Genomic DNA, 18869 nt, shown 5'->3' with positions numbered 1-18869 from the left:
TAAACACTGTAGCACACACGGCAAGAAAAAATAATTATGGCTATGATAATGGTGCCCTACTCCACAGTTCATTGCAGCTTGTTGTGTATAACCCCACATAGCTGTCCCTAAGGTCACTCCTGACCACTATTAAAAACCCCTACAATGGGTATCACAACATCAAAATTGGGCCATGGATCAATAAGTGCAGACAACGGTGTAGTCTCTCATTCGAGTGAATCAGGCTGATTATGCAAATTACTCGCTTATGAAACTCTGATCAGAGTCAGAGCATAGTGTTGCCCAACTTTCTTTAAGACATTTTTTTTTTCTCTGTCTCCATTTTCTCCACTTTTGTCAGCCATCGGAAGGCACTCCGATATCAAAGTGCAATCCAATGGTTTCCACGGATTCATTGACTGATCTCTCCAACTGGCATCCCATATGAGTTTTCATTCAGTGGCCATTTCAGATAGCCCACTGGACTCCTAAACATAGAACAAAGATTGAATTTTATAAAACACAGGTTTAATCTTTTCAACTTAACTATTAGTCTGCTCAGTGCCTCCTCCTCTATTGCATCCTACAGTACATGTAATTGTACTGCATTTTCAAGGAGACAAGATCATAGTAAATTGAAAATGATCGAGGGATTGTAACCTCTTTGAAGATATACTGTATGTCACATGTGCTGCAACTATCATATAGGACATATTGAAAATGATCTGACTACATTTCATGAACATATATATCTTATAGAACAGACATGTTCCTTAAAGGATTAGTCCAAAACAAATATCCAAAAAGTCTATTGTAATGCTTGACACATTCTTTCCTTACAATGCACACTAACAGTGCGCTCTGTTGCCAGCTTGTCGTATAGTACACCAAGCAAGGGAGGGCACAGACACTATGCAGTAAGAATATTGCACAGTGACAATGGAGCTTGTACTAAGCATATGACGGAAGAGATAACCAACACATACATGCTCAGTAGATAAAGAACTAGCCCAGCTTCTGAATTGGACGTCACGGATAACGATTCATTTCAGGGTGGAGACAGAGGCTACACAAGTGATATCAGCTGATGCCCCCTGAAGATGTCCTGTTTGATTACCCCAACATGCACTGAGGATTCTCAAACGAAACGACATCAAAATGGTAGGGACTTTTCATTAAAGTATATTTTAAAAGCTATTCGATTATTACAATAAATAGACATGGAAATCAGTATTAGTTTTGGACCACCTCTAAGGAAAAAGCAGAATAAAAAAATAAGATTCCACTTTCCCATTTGATTTTATTCAAATTTTAGTACTCCTTGTCGAAAAAACAATATCCCATTGTTTAATTAGAGGAAACAGTTATGGTTGACAATAAAATTGCCCTTGAAAATAAAGAAACCTCACTCATAGTAACTTAAGAGACCCTCAAATCATTTAGTAATATTTCATATTATAAAATAGCAGACTAAATCCCAGGTCTAAACATCTCATCTGAAACAAAAATTGACCTTCAAAAGTCCTTTCCCCTTGAAAGAATTTATTTCCTATTTAGCCATACAATGCACATCCTCCTGCAAGCTGCAGATTAACTATCATTTAAAACCTCTATCAAATTACAAAAAAAAAAAAAAGTTGGATGCTTAGTCAGGTAGGAACTTGGCATGGTAATAGGACATTACATAAAAGTCATCTAATATTTACGCTCTCCAACAATACCTATACCAAAATACATCATAATTACACTCCCAAATTAAATAGAAACCAACGAAAAGGAACATGCTGGGAAGGTACTTATTGAAAGTAGTAAAAAATTATATTAATGACATTTACCGTAACAATGAAAAAAAAAGTTGAATAAAAAAAGGGAATAAAGAGGATAAAATATCCAACATGGTAATAGCAGATACACAAATGGTGGGTGAGCAACAAACAATATATAAAATACATACACAGTGGGCGAAATAAGTACATTTTCCAAGTAAATATATTTCTCACAGTGCAATTGACACGAAAGGCTCACCAGATGTCAGTAACAACTTGTCCAATCCATATAAAACAAAAAAAATCAAAACAATAGATGTCCATAAATTAAGTCACATGTAACAATGAGAAATGGCACGAGAAAAAAAAAGTACTGAACACATGAAGACAAGTGTAAAAAGCCATGTAACGCCATGACACCAGCTGAAATTATCAATAATTAAAAAGCAATCTTGACACTTAACAATAAATAATATCAGCTTGTTCAACTAAGCCTATAAAAAGGTGTCACACCAGAAAAATCTCATGATGGGCAGAACCAGTAAGCTGTCTCAGAACCTTCACAACCTTATTGCTGCACAACATATGGATAGCATTGGTTACAGAAGGATTTCTAAACTATTGAAGGTGCCAGTGAGCGAGTTGGGGCCATAATTTGGAAGTGGAAAGAACATCATTTCACCATAAATCAGACACAACCAGGTGCTCTTCAGATGATATCAGGCATAAGTGAAAATAATTATCAGAAGAGTTGTCCAAGAGTCGAAGATCACCCACAGAGAGCTACAGAAAGAGCTGGAATCAGCAGGTACAAACTTTTGAAAGAAAACGATAAGTAATGCACTCAACCTCCATGCACACTCCCTCACTCAAGACTGCAATGCTGAACAAAAAGCAAGACCAAGTGCATTTAAAGTTTACTCAACAACATTTAGACAAGCCTGGGAAATGCTGAGAGAATTAAGTCTGGACGGATGAAAGCAAAACTGAACTCTTTAGATGCTGTAATACACATCATGCTTGGAGGCCAAAAGGCACTGCATATCACCCCAAAAACACCATACCAACAGTGACCTTTAGAGGTGGGAAACATGACGTGGGGCTGTTTTTCAGCATACAGCACTGGCAAATGTCATAATTGAACGAAAGATGAATGGACAACTATACAGAGACACTCTTGATAAAAATCTGCTACCATCTACCAGGATGATGAAGATGAAATGAGAGTGGACATTACAGAAAGATAATATTCCCAAACACACAGCCAATGAAACTCTCAATTGGTTTCAGAGAAAGAAAATAAAGCTGCTAGAATGGCCGAGCCAATTACCAGGCGTGACTACAGTAGAAAATTTATGGAAGGAACTAAAGCTACATAGAAGGTGCCCACAGAACCTTTAGATCATTGTTTGTTCGGTTCAGAGAACACGGTCATTCCATTATTACTAGCAAAGGATCTCCTAAATTAATTAAACATATACAAGATCATCACAATGCGGATCCCAATACCCTCTGGTTTGCAGGCTTAGAACATGTAAAATATCCCATACAATGAAGTGACTATAATCGATTGTTATTGAAAAAGACTGCTAGATGGATTTTTTACACACTGATGTCCAAGGTCTTTTAGAGCTTAATGATAAACTTCACATGTCTGTTGTTAAAAAGATTGTATATTGTTTTTCTGTGTCATGACGTGTATGATGTTACCACCCATGAAAAAGGGAGTACACACTATTTTTAACATGGACCCGTGGTAGCTCCAAACAGATGCAAAACTGCTGTAGTCCACCACCTGTTGCCCGCCATGCCTCCTCTTTTTACTTACTTTCCGCTGAAGTATGGCCACATAACACAGAATAAAGGACATGTTTAAACTACAAGGATTTAGTGAGTGCGAATTTTCTGTTCTTTGAATTTTGCTGCAGATCTACGAGTTCTCTAAATGCTGAGCTCTGTATAATCCCGCCCACACCACTGATTGGTAGATTTCTGTGTACACTGTGCATATACTGCCAATCAGTAGTGGGGGCGTGGTTGGACTACCAGGCAGCAGGCCAACTAGTCATCTCTCTAGTGAATGTGCAACTGATAAAACAATGATTTTATAAAAACTACAGCAAGTGAATCAAGACTTCTTCCCCTACATTATGCGTTTCTCAAATTATGCAGAAAAAAACTAGAAACAGATTCCCTTAACATAAGGGGACAAAATGCTTAAAATAAATCTAATAGAAAAAAATTGTTCAAAAACAGTATCTCAAAAATATAAAAATTATTATCAAGCCATTGCTCAGTTACAGTTGCAAATAAACTATTAAGAAACAGATGAAACATTGGCCTTACAGTTCCATCAGTGTCTGCAGGACCTAGACAAAGGAGCATTGCTAAACTAGACTGGGAATAAAGAGCAGGCTAAAGTAACAAATGGAGTAGGTAGGTTCAATCTATTCTAAAGTCTTCTGCAACCAGTCCGAGTGTCTAGTCAATAGGATAGTGTTCATCTGTTACACTAATGTACGTCTCCCTGACAATTATGAATACCTCTAACAGGCTGGAAGAGCCCCTCAGGAAGCACGTTATCCAATTTCACAAGCCAGATCCATTCTTCATGGCTGTACAGTCATGCCATTGCAGATTTGTGGCTTCGCACTGTCATCAGCAACTCCAAGGAGATTTCTCCATGCTACTCTTACATGCAAGCACACACAACCCAATGCTTGTGCATGCAGAGCAGGCTCCGTAATGAACACCATTTACATCATTCAATAATCTCTACCATTAGCTGCAAAATTAAATCGGTTTAGCGAGTTTCAAAGATCTCTTTACATTTTCCAGCAGAATTAGTTAATTTTAAATGAGAGTTTATAATATAAATAAGTAATGACATTTCTATGATCCAAGACTTAGGGGGTGATCATATGACCTAAAACAACATTAATATAAAACTACTCTATATTTGCCTCAATTAAATTTTGCATGAAAAGGTAATAACTCCAAGCCTCTGGAGAAAATTCAGGACAAGCTTTCTGAGCCAGGAGGCCGTCCAGCACCTGCTGAAATCTGGGTACTACATTCACCCTCCTTAGCATGCTCTGCCCGCCTGGTAGGGTTCATACACTTCTATGGCCCTTATCAAGTCATTTACATATATGAAAAACTGACCATGCATTGTAAAAAGCATTATCTAATGATTTCTACAGGCTCCGCTGTCTTTACATGGAGTCTGCCAGTAGGCTCAACCCTCCTAAGCCATCTATATGGGCATGTATATCAAAGGAAGCTGAATAATATGAGACCTTATCTGTGATCCGATGTTCCACACCAGAGATATCCACGTTTTTCTTAGTATGCATAATCAGTGTGAGACATGTAGATCAAGAGAGCAGAATGTGAGCTATTCCATGTCTTACACTAGTAACATCCGCTTTCAATTAAAAAATAAGCTCCTGACTACCCTCAGATTATGGCACAAAACAAATAAAAACAATTAATCTTATTCCAAATATATGCAAAGCCACTCCTATCTTGCTTTTGATCCCTAATAATTATAGATCTCTCAACAGGAAAAATCAGGCTCTCGACTCCCTTCAGAAACTTGCCGATTTACTCCTTGGTGTACAAAAATAGATGTATGAGCAAGAACAAGATCAGCTCACTCACTAAAAACCTTCACTTGAAAGATGAGGAAACTCAAACTCTACAGGAAGTAACAAAACTTTATCTCCCAGACATATCTACCTCAGCACCTGATCCGCCAATTCTTAAACTATTTATGAACACAAAAAGAAAGGAAAAAACGATAGCCAAAATAAATAAGAACCTAACCCCAACTCAGGAGATCCCAGATTTCATTAAAAAAAATGGGAATTGGAACTAAACACAAAATTTCTCCCAAAAGAAATTAATACAATCTTTAAAAACAGCCACTTCCTAACATCTTCAGTGAGATTCCAAGAGCTTAACTATAAAATCATATCAAGATGGTATAAAACACCTGACATTGAATAAAATAGACAGCTCAATCTCCCCTCTTTGTTGGAGATGCACCAAAGAGAAGGGTTCTCCATCTCACAAAAATTAAAAGTGTCTGGGAGAGAGTTAGAGAGCATATAAAGAAAACCTTAAACGTAAACATCCCATTAACGTCAAGTTTCATTCTATTCAATCTGGATCCTTAAAATTTACACTTTGAAAAGGGCTCCCTGATATCTCACATGCTTAACGCAGCTAAAATAACTATCGCAAGACATTGGAAAGATGTAGAGACCAGTACTTGCAAAGAATGGATAAAAGAGTCCAACCAAATTGGTATATAAGAGAAAATTAGAATTTCAAGATCTAAAAACCTAAACACTCTCAACGCATGGAAAGCCTGGTTGAACGCCTCAGAGGATCACCAAATAAGCACACAACTGGTAATTTCTGTCTCCCTACAAATTTCTTTCGTTATTCCCTTTTTCTTTTTCTTTACATATAGCCTGTTCTGTAATGCTGATGCCTTGATTTGAGTTCGGAAATCTGCAGTCTTGTAATGTTATCGTTGCGGTTTATTACGATTGTTTTTTTTTTGTTTGTTTGTTTGTTATTCTATTCTTTTTTTATTTTTTCCGGAAAATAATTACCCTTTTTTGCTTTCCTGTTATATTATTGAAATTTTCTTAATAAAGAATATATACAAAAAAAATCAATAAATAATAAGCTCCTTAGGCAAATTCCCAAGGAAATCAGTATCCGACCCATAGATCTTAACAGCTCATTTGCATACAATAAAAACATGGATATCACTGGAATAAGACATCAGATCGCAGATATCAACGTCTCATTTTATTAGGCTTTCTATGACCTTTATGCCCCTATAGACTACTTAGGAGGGTTGATCCTACTGACAGATCTACTTTTATATAAACCCTTATACCGTATATACTCGAGTATAAGCCGAGATTTTCAGCCCATTTTTTGGGGCTGAAAGTCCCCCTCTCGGCTTATACTCAAGTCATACCCGGGGGTCGGCAGGGGAGGGGGGGGCGGGGGCTATCTAATTATACTCACCTACTGCTGGAAGCGGTCCCTGCGCGTCCCTGCTTCTTCCAGCGCTGCATATTCTTCCTTACTCTTCGGTAATGAGCGGTAACTGTGACCGCTCAACACAGGAAGAAGATGCAGCGCTGGAAGAAGCAGGGACTGCACAGCGCCAGCAGTAGGTGAGTATACAGCGCTGCGCATCGCGATATTTACCGCTCCTCGTTCCGGTGCGGCTCCGTCATCAGCGTCCTCTGGCTGTGACGCTCAGGTCAGAGGGTGCGGTGACATAGTCAGTGCGCGCCCTCTGCTGAACGTCAGTGCTGAAGACGGAGCCGCACAAGGAGCAGGTAAATATTGAAAGTGCCGGGGGTCCTGAGCGAAGAGAGGTGAGTATGTGATTTTTTTTTTTTTTTTAATCACAGCAAAAGCATATGGGGCAGTGACTGTACGGAGCATCTGTATGGGGCCATAACGATTGTGCAGCACTATAAGGGGCAGTGACTGTACGGAGCATCTGTATGGGGCCATAACGCTTGTGCAGCACTATAAGGGGCAGTAACTGTACAGAGCATCTGTATGGGGCCATAACGATTGTGCAGCACTATAAGGGGCAGTGACTGTACGGAGCATCTTATGGGGCCATAACGATTGTGCAGCACTATAAGGGGCAGTGACTGTACAGAGCATCTGTATGGGGCCATAACGATTGTGCAGCACTATAAGGGGCAGTGACTGTACGGAGCATCTTATGGGGCCATAACGATTGTGCAGCACTATAAGGGGCAGTGACTGTACGGAGCATCTGTATGGGGCCATAACGATTGTGCAGCACTATAAGGGGCAGTGACTGTACGGAGCATCTGTATGGGGCCATAACGCTTGTGCAGCACTATAAGGGGCAGTAACTGTACAGAGCATCTGTATGGGGCCATAACGATTGTGCAGCACTATAAGGGGCAGTGACTGTACGGAGCATCTGTATGGGGCCATAACGATTGTGCAGCACTATAAGGGGCAGTAACTGTACACAGCATCTGTATGGGGCCATAACGATTGTGCAGCACTATAAGGGGCAGTGACTGTACGGATCATCTGTATGGGGCCATAGCGATTGTGCAGCACTATAAGGGGCAGTGACTGTACGGAGCATCTGTATGGGGCCATAACGATTGTGCAGCACTATAAGGGGCAGTGACTGTACGGAGCATCTGTATGGGGCCATAACGATTGTGCAGCACTATAAAGGGCAGTAACTGTACAGAGCATCTGTATGGGGCCATAACGATTGTGCAGCACTATAAGGGGCAGTGACTGTACGGAGCATCTTATGGGGCAATAACGATTGTGTAGCACTATAAGGGGCAGTGACTGTACGGAGCATCTTATGGGGCCATAACGATTGTGCAGCATTATATGGGGCAAGTGACTGTATGGAGCGTCTTATGGGGCCATAACGATTGTGCAGCACTATAAGGGGCAGTGACTGTACGGAGCATCTGTATGGGGCCATAACGATTGTGCAGCACTATAAGGGGCAGTGACTGTACGGAGCATCTGTATGGGGCCATAACGATTGTGCAGCACTATAAGGGGCAGTGACTGTACAGAGCATCTGTATGGGGCCATAACAATTGTGCAGCACTATAAGGGGCAGTGACTGTACGGAGCATCTGTATGGGGCCATAACGATTGTGCAGCACTATAAGGGGCAGTGACTGTACGGAGCATCTGTATGGGGCCATAACGATTGTGCAGCACTATAAGGGGCAGTGACTGTACAGAGCATCTGTATGGGGCCATAACGATTGTGCAGCACTATAAGGGGCAGTGACTGTACGGAGCATCTTATGGGGCCATAACGATTGTGCAGCACTATAAGGGGCAGTGACTGTACGGAGCATCTTATGGGGCCATAACGATTGTGCAGCACTATATGGGGCAAGTGACTGTACAGAGCATCTGTATGGGGCCATAACGATTGTGCAGCACTATAAGGGGCAGTGACTGTACGGAGCATCTGTATGGGGCCATAACGATTGTGCAGCACTATAAGGGGCAGTGACTGTACAGAGCATCTGTATGGGGCCATAACGATTGTGCAGCACTATAAGGGGCAGTGACTGTACAGAGCATCTTATGGGGCCATAACGATTGTGCAGCACTATAAGGGGCAGTGACTGTACGGAGCATCTTATGGGGCCATAACGATTGTGCAGCACTATAAGGGGCAGTGACTGTACGGAGCATCTTATGGGGCCATAACGATTGTGCAGCACTATAAGGGGCAGTGACTGTACGGAGCATCTTATGGGGCCATAACGATTGTGCAGCACTATATGGGGCAAGTGACTGTACGGAGCATCTTATGGGGCCATAATGCTTGTGCAGCATTATATGGGGCAAGTGACTGTACGGAGCATCTTATGGGGCCATAACGTTTGTGCAGCACTATATGGGGCAAGTGTCTGTATGGAGCATCTTATGGGGCCATAACGTTTGTTCAGCACTATATAGGGCAAATATCTCTATGGAGCATCTTATGGGGCCCTTATTACCCTTTATGCAGGATTATATGGGGCATATTTTAATATGGAGCATCTTATGGGGCCCATCAAACTTTATGGAGCATTATATGGGGCTCCTGATTCAATATGGATATTCAAAAACACAACCTACTGATGTCTCAATTAATTTTACTTTTATTGGTATCTGTTTTTACTTTTGAAATTTACCGGTAGCTGCTGCATTTTCCACCCTAGGCTTATACTCGAGTCATTAAGTTTTCCCAGTTTTTTGTGGCAAAATTAGGGGGGTCGGCTTATACTCAGGTCGGCTTATACTCGAGTATATACGGCAAGTCTGTGAAAGGCTGAGCAAAAGTTAGGACGTGGCCAAGCGCCGAGTTGGACCGTGACACCTGTTATGCGACCAAAGTTCACGAGATGTCGTTGCTACATTGCAGCTGAATGGGGTAATATTGTGACCCTGAGAGTACTGCATCTGTGACAAACCAGGACACAAGAAGTCCAACCAAGTCGGATTTGTTTGCGACTTTCTTTTCTTAGTACACTCAAGGTTACAATTTCACGCCACTCACTTGCATTGCGACGAAGCAGCGATACCTTATGAGCTTGGGTTATGTGACAGGTGTCTAAGTGTAGCCTGAAGCCAAATGGTGGCGTAATGCTTCCCAGGGAGGAGAAGGCTTGTGCAAACTGCTCAGATTCAACCAGCGCTGGGAATCTTCCTACATTTTTCCCAGGAGCTGAAGGTATTACTTTATTACAAACGTCGCAATAGTTTTAATTAAAGCATATGACAAAGTGTGACTTATTTTTTATAAAAGGGACTTTATTAGAACATTTTCAGTAATGTTATAACCCTTTCAGTATAGTTCCTTTCTAAGGGTAATGACTCATACAGTAGGTGAATTGTCATAAAGACAAAACATTTCTTCCTTCATTCAGTGTGATCATTTCCACCTGTACAAGACAATGCTAGAATGCTTCAGCTCCAACCACAGCTTGGTTACACAGGTCTGCACATTCATCAGAGCAAGGAAGGAAATTGCTTGTCTAATGAAGCGGTGAGTATTCATTTACATGGACATAGGAGACTGCACTATTAACTGCATGTTGGAAATGATTTAGTGCTTCCAGGCGAACTGGGAATCCATCGTTCTAGGAAATGCAAACAAAACTTAACTCTTCTGCTCTGGACAAAGTTCTACTTTATAAACTAAAACACAAAAAAGCACAGTAAAACCAAAACCACTCTGTTGCAAAAAAAATCACAGTGGACAGCAAGTGCTAGTAAAAAGATGGAAAAAACAGGGTATTTGGTTGATACGTTTTTTGCAAAAAATGTATATTAAGCCGCTGTACCAATCGCCAAGGTATACCCATATCACAGCAGTCCTAACTAATGAATGTAATCCCTATCTGATGTATTTAAAACCTGGTCATATGTACAATACCAGTATGAGCAGGATTCATGTGGACACGTTGGACAGAACGGCTCCTGTGCGCACAGCTCAAAAAAAGAGGGGTGGAGGCCTCCCCAGTCTTGTAGAAACAAGAAAACAATTATGTAGAACCAGAACACATGAGCTGCGCGCACAGTGAACAAGCCAGTAAAGACAAAAACGTATCAACCAAATACCCTGTTTTTTCCATCTTTTTACTAGCACTTGCTGTCCACTGTGATTTTTTTTTGCAACAGAGTGGTTTTGGTTTTACTGTGCTTTTTTGTGTTTTCAAGTCTCTTGGTGGTGTGAACATGTCTTTACTGGCTTGTTCACTGTGCGCGCAGCTCATGTGTTCTGGTTCTACATAATTGTTTTCTTGTTTCTACAAGACTGGGGAGGCCTCCACCCCTCTTTTTTTGAGCTGTGCGCACAGGAGCCGTTCTGTCCAACGTGTCCACATGGACATTCCTTTTCTGAATCCTGCTCATACTGGTATTGTACATATGACCAGGTTTTAAATACATCAGATAGGGATTACATTCATTAGTTAGGACTGCTGTGATATGGGTATACCTTGGCGATTGGTACAGCGGCTTAATATACATTTTTTGCAAAAAACGTATCAACCAAATACCCTGTTTTTTCCATCTTTTTACTAGCACTTGCTGTCCACTGTGATTTTTTTTGCAACAGAGTGGTTTTGGTTTTACTGTGCTTTTTTGTGTTTTCAAGTCTCTTGGTGGTGTGAACATGTCTTTACTGGCTTGTTCACTGTGCGCGCAGCTCATGTGTTCTGGTTCTACATAATTGTTTTCTTGTTTCTACAAGACTGGGGAGGCCTCCACCCCTCTTTTTTTGAGCTGTGCGCACAGGAGCCGTTCTGTCCAACGTGTCCACATGGACATTCCTTTTCTGAATCCTGCTCATACTGGTATTGTACATATGACCAGGTTTTAAATACATCAGATAGGGATTACATTCATTAGTTAGGACTGCTGTGATATGGGTATACCTTGGCGATTGGTACAGCGGCTTAATATACATTTTTTGCAAAAAACGTATCAACCAAATACCCTGTTTTTTCCATCTTTTTACTAGCACTTGCTGTCCACTGTGATTTTTTTTGCAACAGAGTGGTTTTGGTTTTACTGTGCTTTTTTGTGTTTTCAAGTCTCTTGGTGGTGTGAACATGTCTTTACTGGCTTGTTCACTGTGCGCGCAGCTCATGTGTTCTGGTTCTACATAATTGTTTTCTTGTTTCTACAAGACTGGGGAGGCCTCCACCCCTCTTTTTTTGAGCTGTGCGCACAGGAGCCGTTCTGTCCAACGTGTCCACATGGACATTCCTTTTCTGAATCCTGCTCATACTGGTATTGTACATATGACCAGGTTTTAAATACATCAGATAGGGATTACATTCATTAGTTAGGACTGCTGTGATATGGGTATACCTTGGCGATTGGTACAGCGGCTTAATATACATTTTTTGCAAAAAACGTATCAACCAAATACCCTGTTTTTTCCATCTTTTTACTAGCACTTGCTGTCCACTGTGATTTTTTTTGCAACAGAGTGGTTTTGGTTTTACTGTGCTTTTTTGTGTTTTCAAGTCTCTTGGTGGTGTGAACATGTCTTTACTGGCTTGTTCACTGTGCGCGCAGCCCATGTGTTCTGGTTCTACATAATTGTTTTCTTGTTTCTACAAGACTGGGGAGGCCTCCACCCCTCTTTTTTTGAGCTGTGCGCACAGGAGCCGTTCTGTCCAACGTGTCCACATGGACATTCCTTTTCTGAATCCTGCTCATACTGGTATTGTACATATGACCAGGTTTTAAATACATCAGATAGGGATTACATTCATTAGTTAGGACTGCTGTGATATGGGTATACCTTGGCGATTGGTACAGCGGCTTAATATACATTTTTTGCAAAAAACGTATCAACCAAATACCCTGTTTTTTCCATCTTTTTACTAGCACTTGCTGTCCACTGTGATTTTTTTTGCAACAGAGTGGTTTTGGTTTTACTGTGCTTTTTTGTGTTTTCAAGTCTCTTAGTGGTGTGAACATGTCTTTACTGGCTTGTTCACTGTGCGCGCAGCTCATGTGTTCTGGTTCTACATAATTGTTTTCTTGTTTCTACAAGACTGGGGAGCCTCCACCCCTCTTTTTTTGAGCTGTGCGCACAGGAGCCGTTCTGTCCAACGTGTCCACATGGACATTCCTTTTCTGAATCCTGCTCATACTGGTATTGTACATATGACCAGGTTTTAAATACATCAGATAGGGATTACATTCATTAGTTAGGACTGCTGTGATATGGGTATACCTTGGCGATTGGTACAGCGGCTTAATATACATTTTTTGCAAAAAACGTATCAACCAAATACCCTGTTTTTTCCATCTTTTTACTAGCACTTGCTGTCCACTGTGATTTTTTTTGCAACAGAGTGGTTTTGGTTTTACTGTGCTTTTTTGTGTTTTCAAGTCTCTTGGTGGTGTGAACATGTCTTTACTGGCTTGTTCACTGTGCGCGCAGCTCATGTGTTCTGGTTCTACATAATTGTTTTCTTGTTTCTACAAGACTGGGGAGGCCTCCACCCCTCTTTTTTTGAGCTGTGCGCACAGGAGCCGTTCTGTCCAACGTGTCCACATGGACATTCCTTTTCTGAATCCTGCTCATACTGGTATTGTACATATGACCAGGTTTTAAATACATCAGATAGGGATTACATTCATTAGTTAGGACTGCTGTGATATGGGTATACCTTGGCGATTGGTACAGCGGCTTAATATACATTTTTTGCAAAAAACGTATCAACCAAATACCCTGTTTTTTCCATCTTTTTACTAGCACTTGCTGTCCACTGTGATTTTTTTTGCAACAGAGTGGTTTTTATAAACTAAAAGCTTACAGGGAGGCTCTCACCAGGGCTTTGTTTTGCAATCTGAAAGCAGTGTGCTGTAGGGACACAGACCCGGATTCCAGTGATGCAAACATGCAAGAAAGAGTAATCGAACCACCAGGAAATAAAACATCGCATCATTTTATTAAGGTAAAAATTAGTGATGAGCGAGTATACTCGTTGCTCGGGTTTTCCAGAGCACGCTCGGGTGATCTCCGAGTATTTGTGCTTGGAGATTTAGTTTTTGTCACCTAAGCTGCATGATTTACGGCTGCTTGACAGCCTGAATACATGTGGGGGTTGCCAGGGAATCCTCACATGTATTCAGCCTGTCTAGCAGCCGTAAATCATGCAGCTGCGTGGACAAAATCTCCGAGCACTAAAATACTCAGAGACCACCGAGCGTGCTCAGGAAAACCAGAGCAACGAGTATACTCGCTCATCACTAGCAAAAATCATAAAAGGCGCTTACATAATAGTAACATCAATACCAGATGACAGAGTTATAAACTAGGGAAAACAGGTGCAACACCATTAGTGAAGCCTAATAGGCTAGAGCACAGTATTCAAATCCGTATCTAGAAATAAAGTGCCAAAGTGAAATAATAGATCCTAATGACCAGAGTAGTGATATCAGCATAGACCTAGAGTATCCTCAAGTGAGGTCGCGTGGGCTTCTTCCGGGGGCTGAGCAACACCCCCGGAAGAAGCCCACGTGAAACGAGCATCGGGACGACTTGTGCGGCACCACAGGCAGTGATGGGTAAGAGCAGTATTAATATGTGACCGGTTGTGGTTTGTTAGTCAATAGTAAATTTATATTGAGCTCACTTGAGGATACTCTAGGTCTATGCTGATGTGACTACTCTGGTTTATAACGGTCATCTGGTATTGATGTTAATATTATGTAAGCGCCTGTTATGATTGTACCTTAATAAAATTATGCGATGTTTTATTTCCTGGCGGTTCGATTACTCTTCTTTCTTGCATGTTTACATTCTGGTGGGAGTATATCCACAGCTATTGCGGTTAGTGATCTGGGTCAAATAGCCAAGTATCACTGTTTGCACTATGTGGTCTGTTCCTAAGATTTTTTTTTTCCTGATTCCAGTGATGCGTCACATGCTAGGCTGCTTCTGTACTGCAGATCTAACAGTTCTCTAAATGCTGAGCTCTGTATAACCACGCCCACACAACTGATTGGCAGCTTTCTGTGTACACTGCGCATTTGCTGCCAATCCGATGGCTGCTAATCAGGGGTGGGAGAAAGGTTACACAAAGCAGAAAGACTAAGTGGCATGAGACAACTAGTCCTCTAGTGATTATTGGCTGCTGATTAAACACAAATTTTATTGAAACTGCAACAAGCAGCCCAGCCTCTACATCATGCTGCTCACAGTTATAGCACAAACCTGCTTGCTGAACGCAGAGGAAAGGGGGAAAGCATGCACTGTGTACTGGGCTGTGATGTGCGGAGAAACTCTGCCCACAGCCCAGTCAGTCGATCAGGAGGGTGCACGCAACTTTATCACACCCAGGTGAAGCAAGGTATTCTGGTACTTGACGTGACATCAGCGGATGTCAGCAGCGGCCGCAGCAGGGGTAATGTGATGCTGAGTGAATGTTCAGCTACAGCGCCACTCACAGTAAGAGAGGACAACAAGAGGGATTTACAAAAATAATTCTATACAAGGGATAAATCGGTGGGAGGATTATACAATGTAGAGGACAACATATTTAAGACGTGAGAGCATCAATTAATTTGGTGCACTTTTCATTTGTGTGTAACTGCAAAAAAAGGTCTATGGTACGGTAAATCTTTAGTGTTAATTATGATGAATTTGTCATTTGCACTCAGCCATGCTCCCTGTCAGCTAAGCACTGATCACTTTTCAAAAAGCTGACAGCAAAGCCGGGGAGTAAAAAAGAAATAACAAAAGTCGCAACTTTTTGCCCAAATAAGGGCCGTGCAAAAAGGTTTCTACTTTTCTAGCAGTTTCATACCAGACAACTTGTGAAACTACTTGATGAAGAATCAAGGCTTAAAGATCTACACCCATCAATGCCCTAACGTTTATTAACATGGGGTGCTCAGTTTGCACAACTCGGGTTCACATAGTTTTTCCTACAAATGAAAATTGCAGAGGTCAGGATAACTGCTAGTTATCCATATAACTGTACACACCGCATCCAATCATACATGAGTACCACCATCAAAAGAAACTTTCACATAACTAACACAACATGGTGACCATCTTCATACCTTTAAATTGCTTAATCAGGTTTTGGTGATTTTCAATGGCTTCCTGTATAATCATTTCCGGCTGGTCCATCTTCCACCTCCATTCAGTTCCCACAGGATTGGTATGATGTCTGTTGGGTAAAGATAGAGGCAAACTTGTAATTTATAAAGGAGATAGATCTGAGTATCATTTTAGAGGTTTAAGCTACATCAACAAGGACATTTAAAAAAAAAAAGCCACAAAGAATCAGTATAAACTACATGAGGATTTGTTGAATAGTTTAGTGCAGACAGCAAAATCTTCATCCTATGTAATGAGGTTTAAAAGTTTGCATGGCCGTTGATAGATTGCGGCAAGGATAGCATAAGAAAGCGATTTGACAAAGTCTCTTCCAGTTTGCTTCTACTGAAATACACTCAGGATATTCTGCCCTTAAGATTTGCCGTGCACCTGCTATAGTATACACTTTTGCGCTAAAGATCTGGCAGGTGTGGGAGATTTTAAAATGATTAAAAAAAAAAATAGAAAAAAAAAGTGTCTGCAGTTTAGTTTATCAAATAAAATGCAAAGTGAATGAATGAACAGATCAAAAATCTGAACAAAATTAATATTTTACATAGCTAGCTTTTGCCTCCAAAGCAACATCAATTCTTCTAGGCCAATAGTGAGAAACTTGAGAACCAATGTTCCCACAGAGGTGAGAAGGATCAACATATTAATAAGCAAGTTGAAACGTAGTCCGTAAAGGGGTTGTTTAGAACTTTCACATTGATGCCTCTCCTTAGGATAGTTCATCAATATCTGATTGGTGGGAATGTGACACCTGGTAACCCCGTTGATCAGCTGTTCCCGCTGCCAGCCTGATGTTCGCAGTTACTATCGATTCGAACAGGTTGTGCAGTGCCCGGTTATGGAAACACTACAGTTTATTGAGCGGTCCTGCACAGACTCGCAACGGAGTACTTCTGGACACCGCAACAGCAATTTGTCAGCTTTCCCCAATATCAGCGGTTGCGGTGGTTGGAAATGGCAAAGGCAAAATATTGTCACATCAAATATTAATTTAGTTTAGATTTATCTTGTTTATTCACTTGTCGCCCCCCCTTTGATCAAATATTGATGACAGATCATAAAGATAGACAATCAATATAAGAAAAACAGAAAATCTCTAACGCAAACAAAAAAAAATGCTAAGTAGAAGGCATGTGTGAGGAACAGAAACTGTTACAAAGGTCAGGTTATGCAAGACAGTTTCTTCTCAAAGGTCCCATACAATGAGAAGACTAAGAACAGCAGTAAGACCTAAAACAGTTAAGCTCCATCAGCAAAGTCTCTTCCAAACAAAGACTTCAAAGCAGACTGGGGTTTCAAGATGTGGTGTCCAAATGGTTTTAAAGAAGCGTCAAGACACGGGCAAAGTTGAGGATGTAATAGTCAGGAAGGAAAATTAGGGCAGCAGATAAAAGGACACATCTTTGAAATCGGAAGTCCATCAGCTCAAAACTAGCTGCAACCAGAATACCCAACTTACACCTATCTACTGTTCAGAGAAGACTATCCAGAATTTGTCTTCATGTAAAAAATGGAGACCAAAAAGCCATAGCTTTCGGGTGGAAACAAGGCCATATGACTCAATTATGCATGAAAATACAAGAATTGGGCTACAGAAAAATGGTATCAAGTGCTACATACGGAGGAGTCAAAATGTGAAATGAAAAGCAGTTTGTCACCAGAGGGCTGAAGAATAGTACAATATGAGCATCTGTAGGCAATAGTGAAAGCATGGTGGAGGTTCCTTGCAAGTTTGGGGCTTCATTTCAGCAAATAGAGATGGGGATTTTGTCAGAATTAATGGTATCCTCAATGCTGAAAAATACAATCAGAAACTTAACCATCATGCAATACCCATCACAAAGGCACCTGATTGGAGTTTTTGTCCTTCTGCAGGATAAATTTGGAGCCAAACAAAGCCAATGTCATCAAGAATTATCTTCAATATAAAAAAAAAAAAAAAAAAAAAAAAAAGGAACAAGGGAACCTGGGAGTGATGATATGGCCTCCACAGAGCTCTAATGTCAGTATCTGGTCTGCTTGGAATCACAAGAAGATACAGAAGAATTTGAGCAGACCTACATTCACAAAGCTGAGGTTTGCTGTCAAAGATGTTTGTGTCCACCTCCCTGCCAACCGGACTTCGAAGAATTTAATGCTGTTTTGAAGAGTGCTCATGCCACATGTTGGTTTGATTTAGATCTTTTTCATTCATTCACTTTACATTTTGATATTAACATCTTTAAAAGAATTCTTACTTTACATTTATTCCACAACTGCCTAAAACTTTTTCACAGTAATTGTATATATACATCAGAGATGAAAAGGCTATTGTTAATTATTTAAAATTACTTAACAGTAATTTATTAAAACATAAAATTAAACCTGCTCCAGGGTTGGAACATTTTTGCAACCAGGTTAATGCTTTTCTTGGTCATTCCCGATAACCACAAGATTAGTAGTGTTTCTTAGTCACCAGCTTTCATCATCACATTCTAGATGATCTAGGGCAATATGAATTAAGCTAAAGGGTTTAAAACATCAGTTGGTCACTAGGTTTTTCACCTCAGTCCGGACACAAACTGGGATGGCCAGGTGCAAGGCTGGATGAGACATTCAGATACTTCATTACTCAGACTTGTGTCTAATTGTACATTTACTTTACCAAACGTTATAGGAATTGGAAGCAAGTTCACATCTCAATAAAGACGTTATATTCACACAGTTTATACTTATGTGTATGTTCACTGATCAGCAAAAAAGTAAGGTAAACATAACAGAAAGATGGAAAAAAATGCCAGAAAGAGCAGAATTTCTCAATCTTTAGATCAGGTCGGATTATTTAATTACAATGATTATATGCTGATTAAAAAGAAATGATAGATTATTGCAGGTTTAAAAAAGAAAAATGCATTAATTTAATCCCAGGTTCA

At 40.6% G+C, this 18869-nt stretch overlaps 1 protein-coding gene across 1 annotated transcript in view; it reads right to left on the bottom strand.

Moving 5' to 3' along the window:
• Positions 1–18869, bottom strand: part of LOC143816258 (S-adenosyl-L-methionine-dependent tRNA 4-demethylwyosine synthase TYW1-like) — a 284094-nt gene that overhangs the window by 120509 nt on the left and 144716 nt on the right. The window contains exon 11 of the mRNA XM_077296426.1: positions 15906–16015. Within this exon, the coding sequence (XP_077152541.1) occupies positions 15906–16015 (110 nt within the window). The remainder of the gene's footprint in view (positions 1–15905; positions 16016–18869) is intronic.

This window comes from Ranitomeya variabilis, chromosome 3 (assembly GCF_051348905.1).
Source record: "Ranitomeya variabilis isolate aRanVar5 chromosome 3, aRanVar5.hap1, whole genome shotgun sequence".
NCBI classification, from domain to species: domain Eukaryota; kingdom Metazoa; phylum Chordata; class Amphibia; order Anura; family Dendrobatidae; genus Ranitomeya; species Ranitomeya variabilis.
Note: the sequence above shows the minus strand (reverse complement) of the source record. Positions and strands in the feature narration are given on the sequence as shown.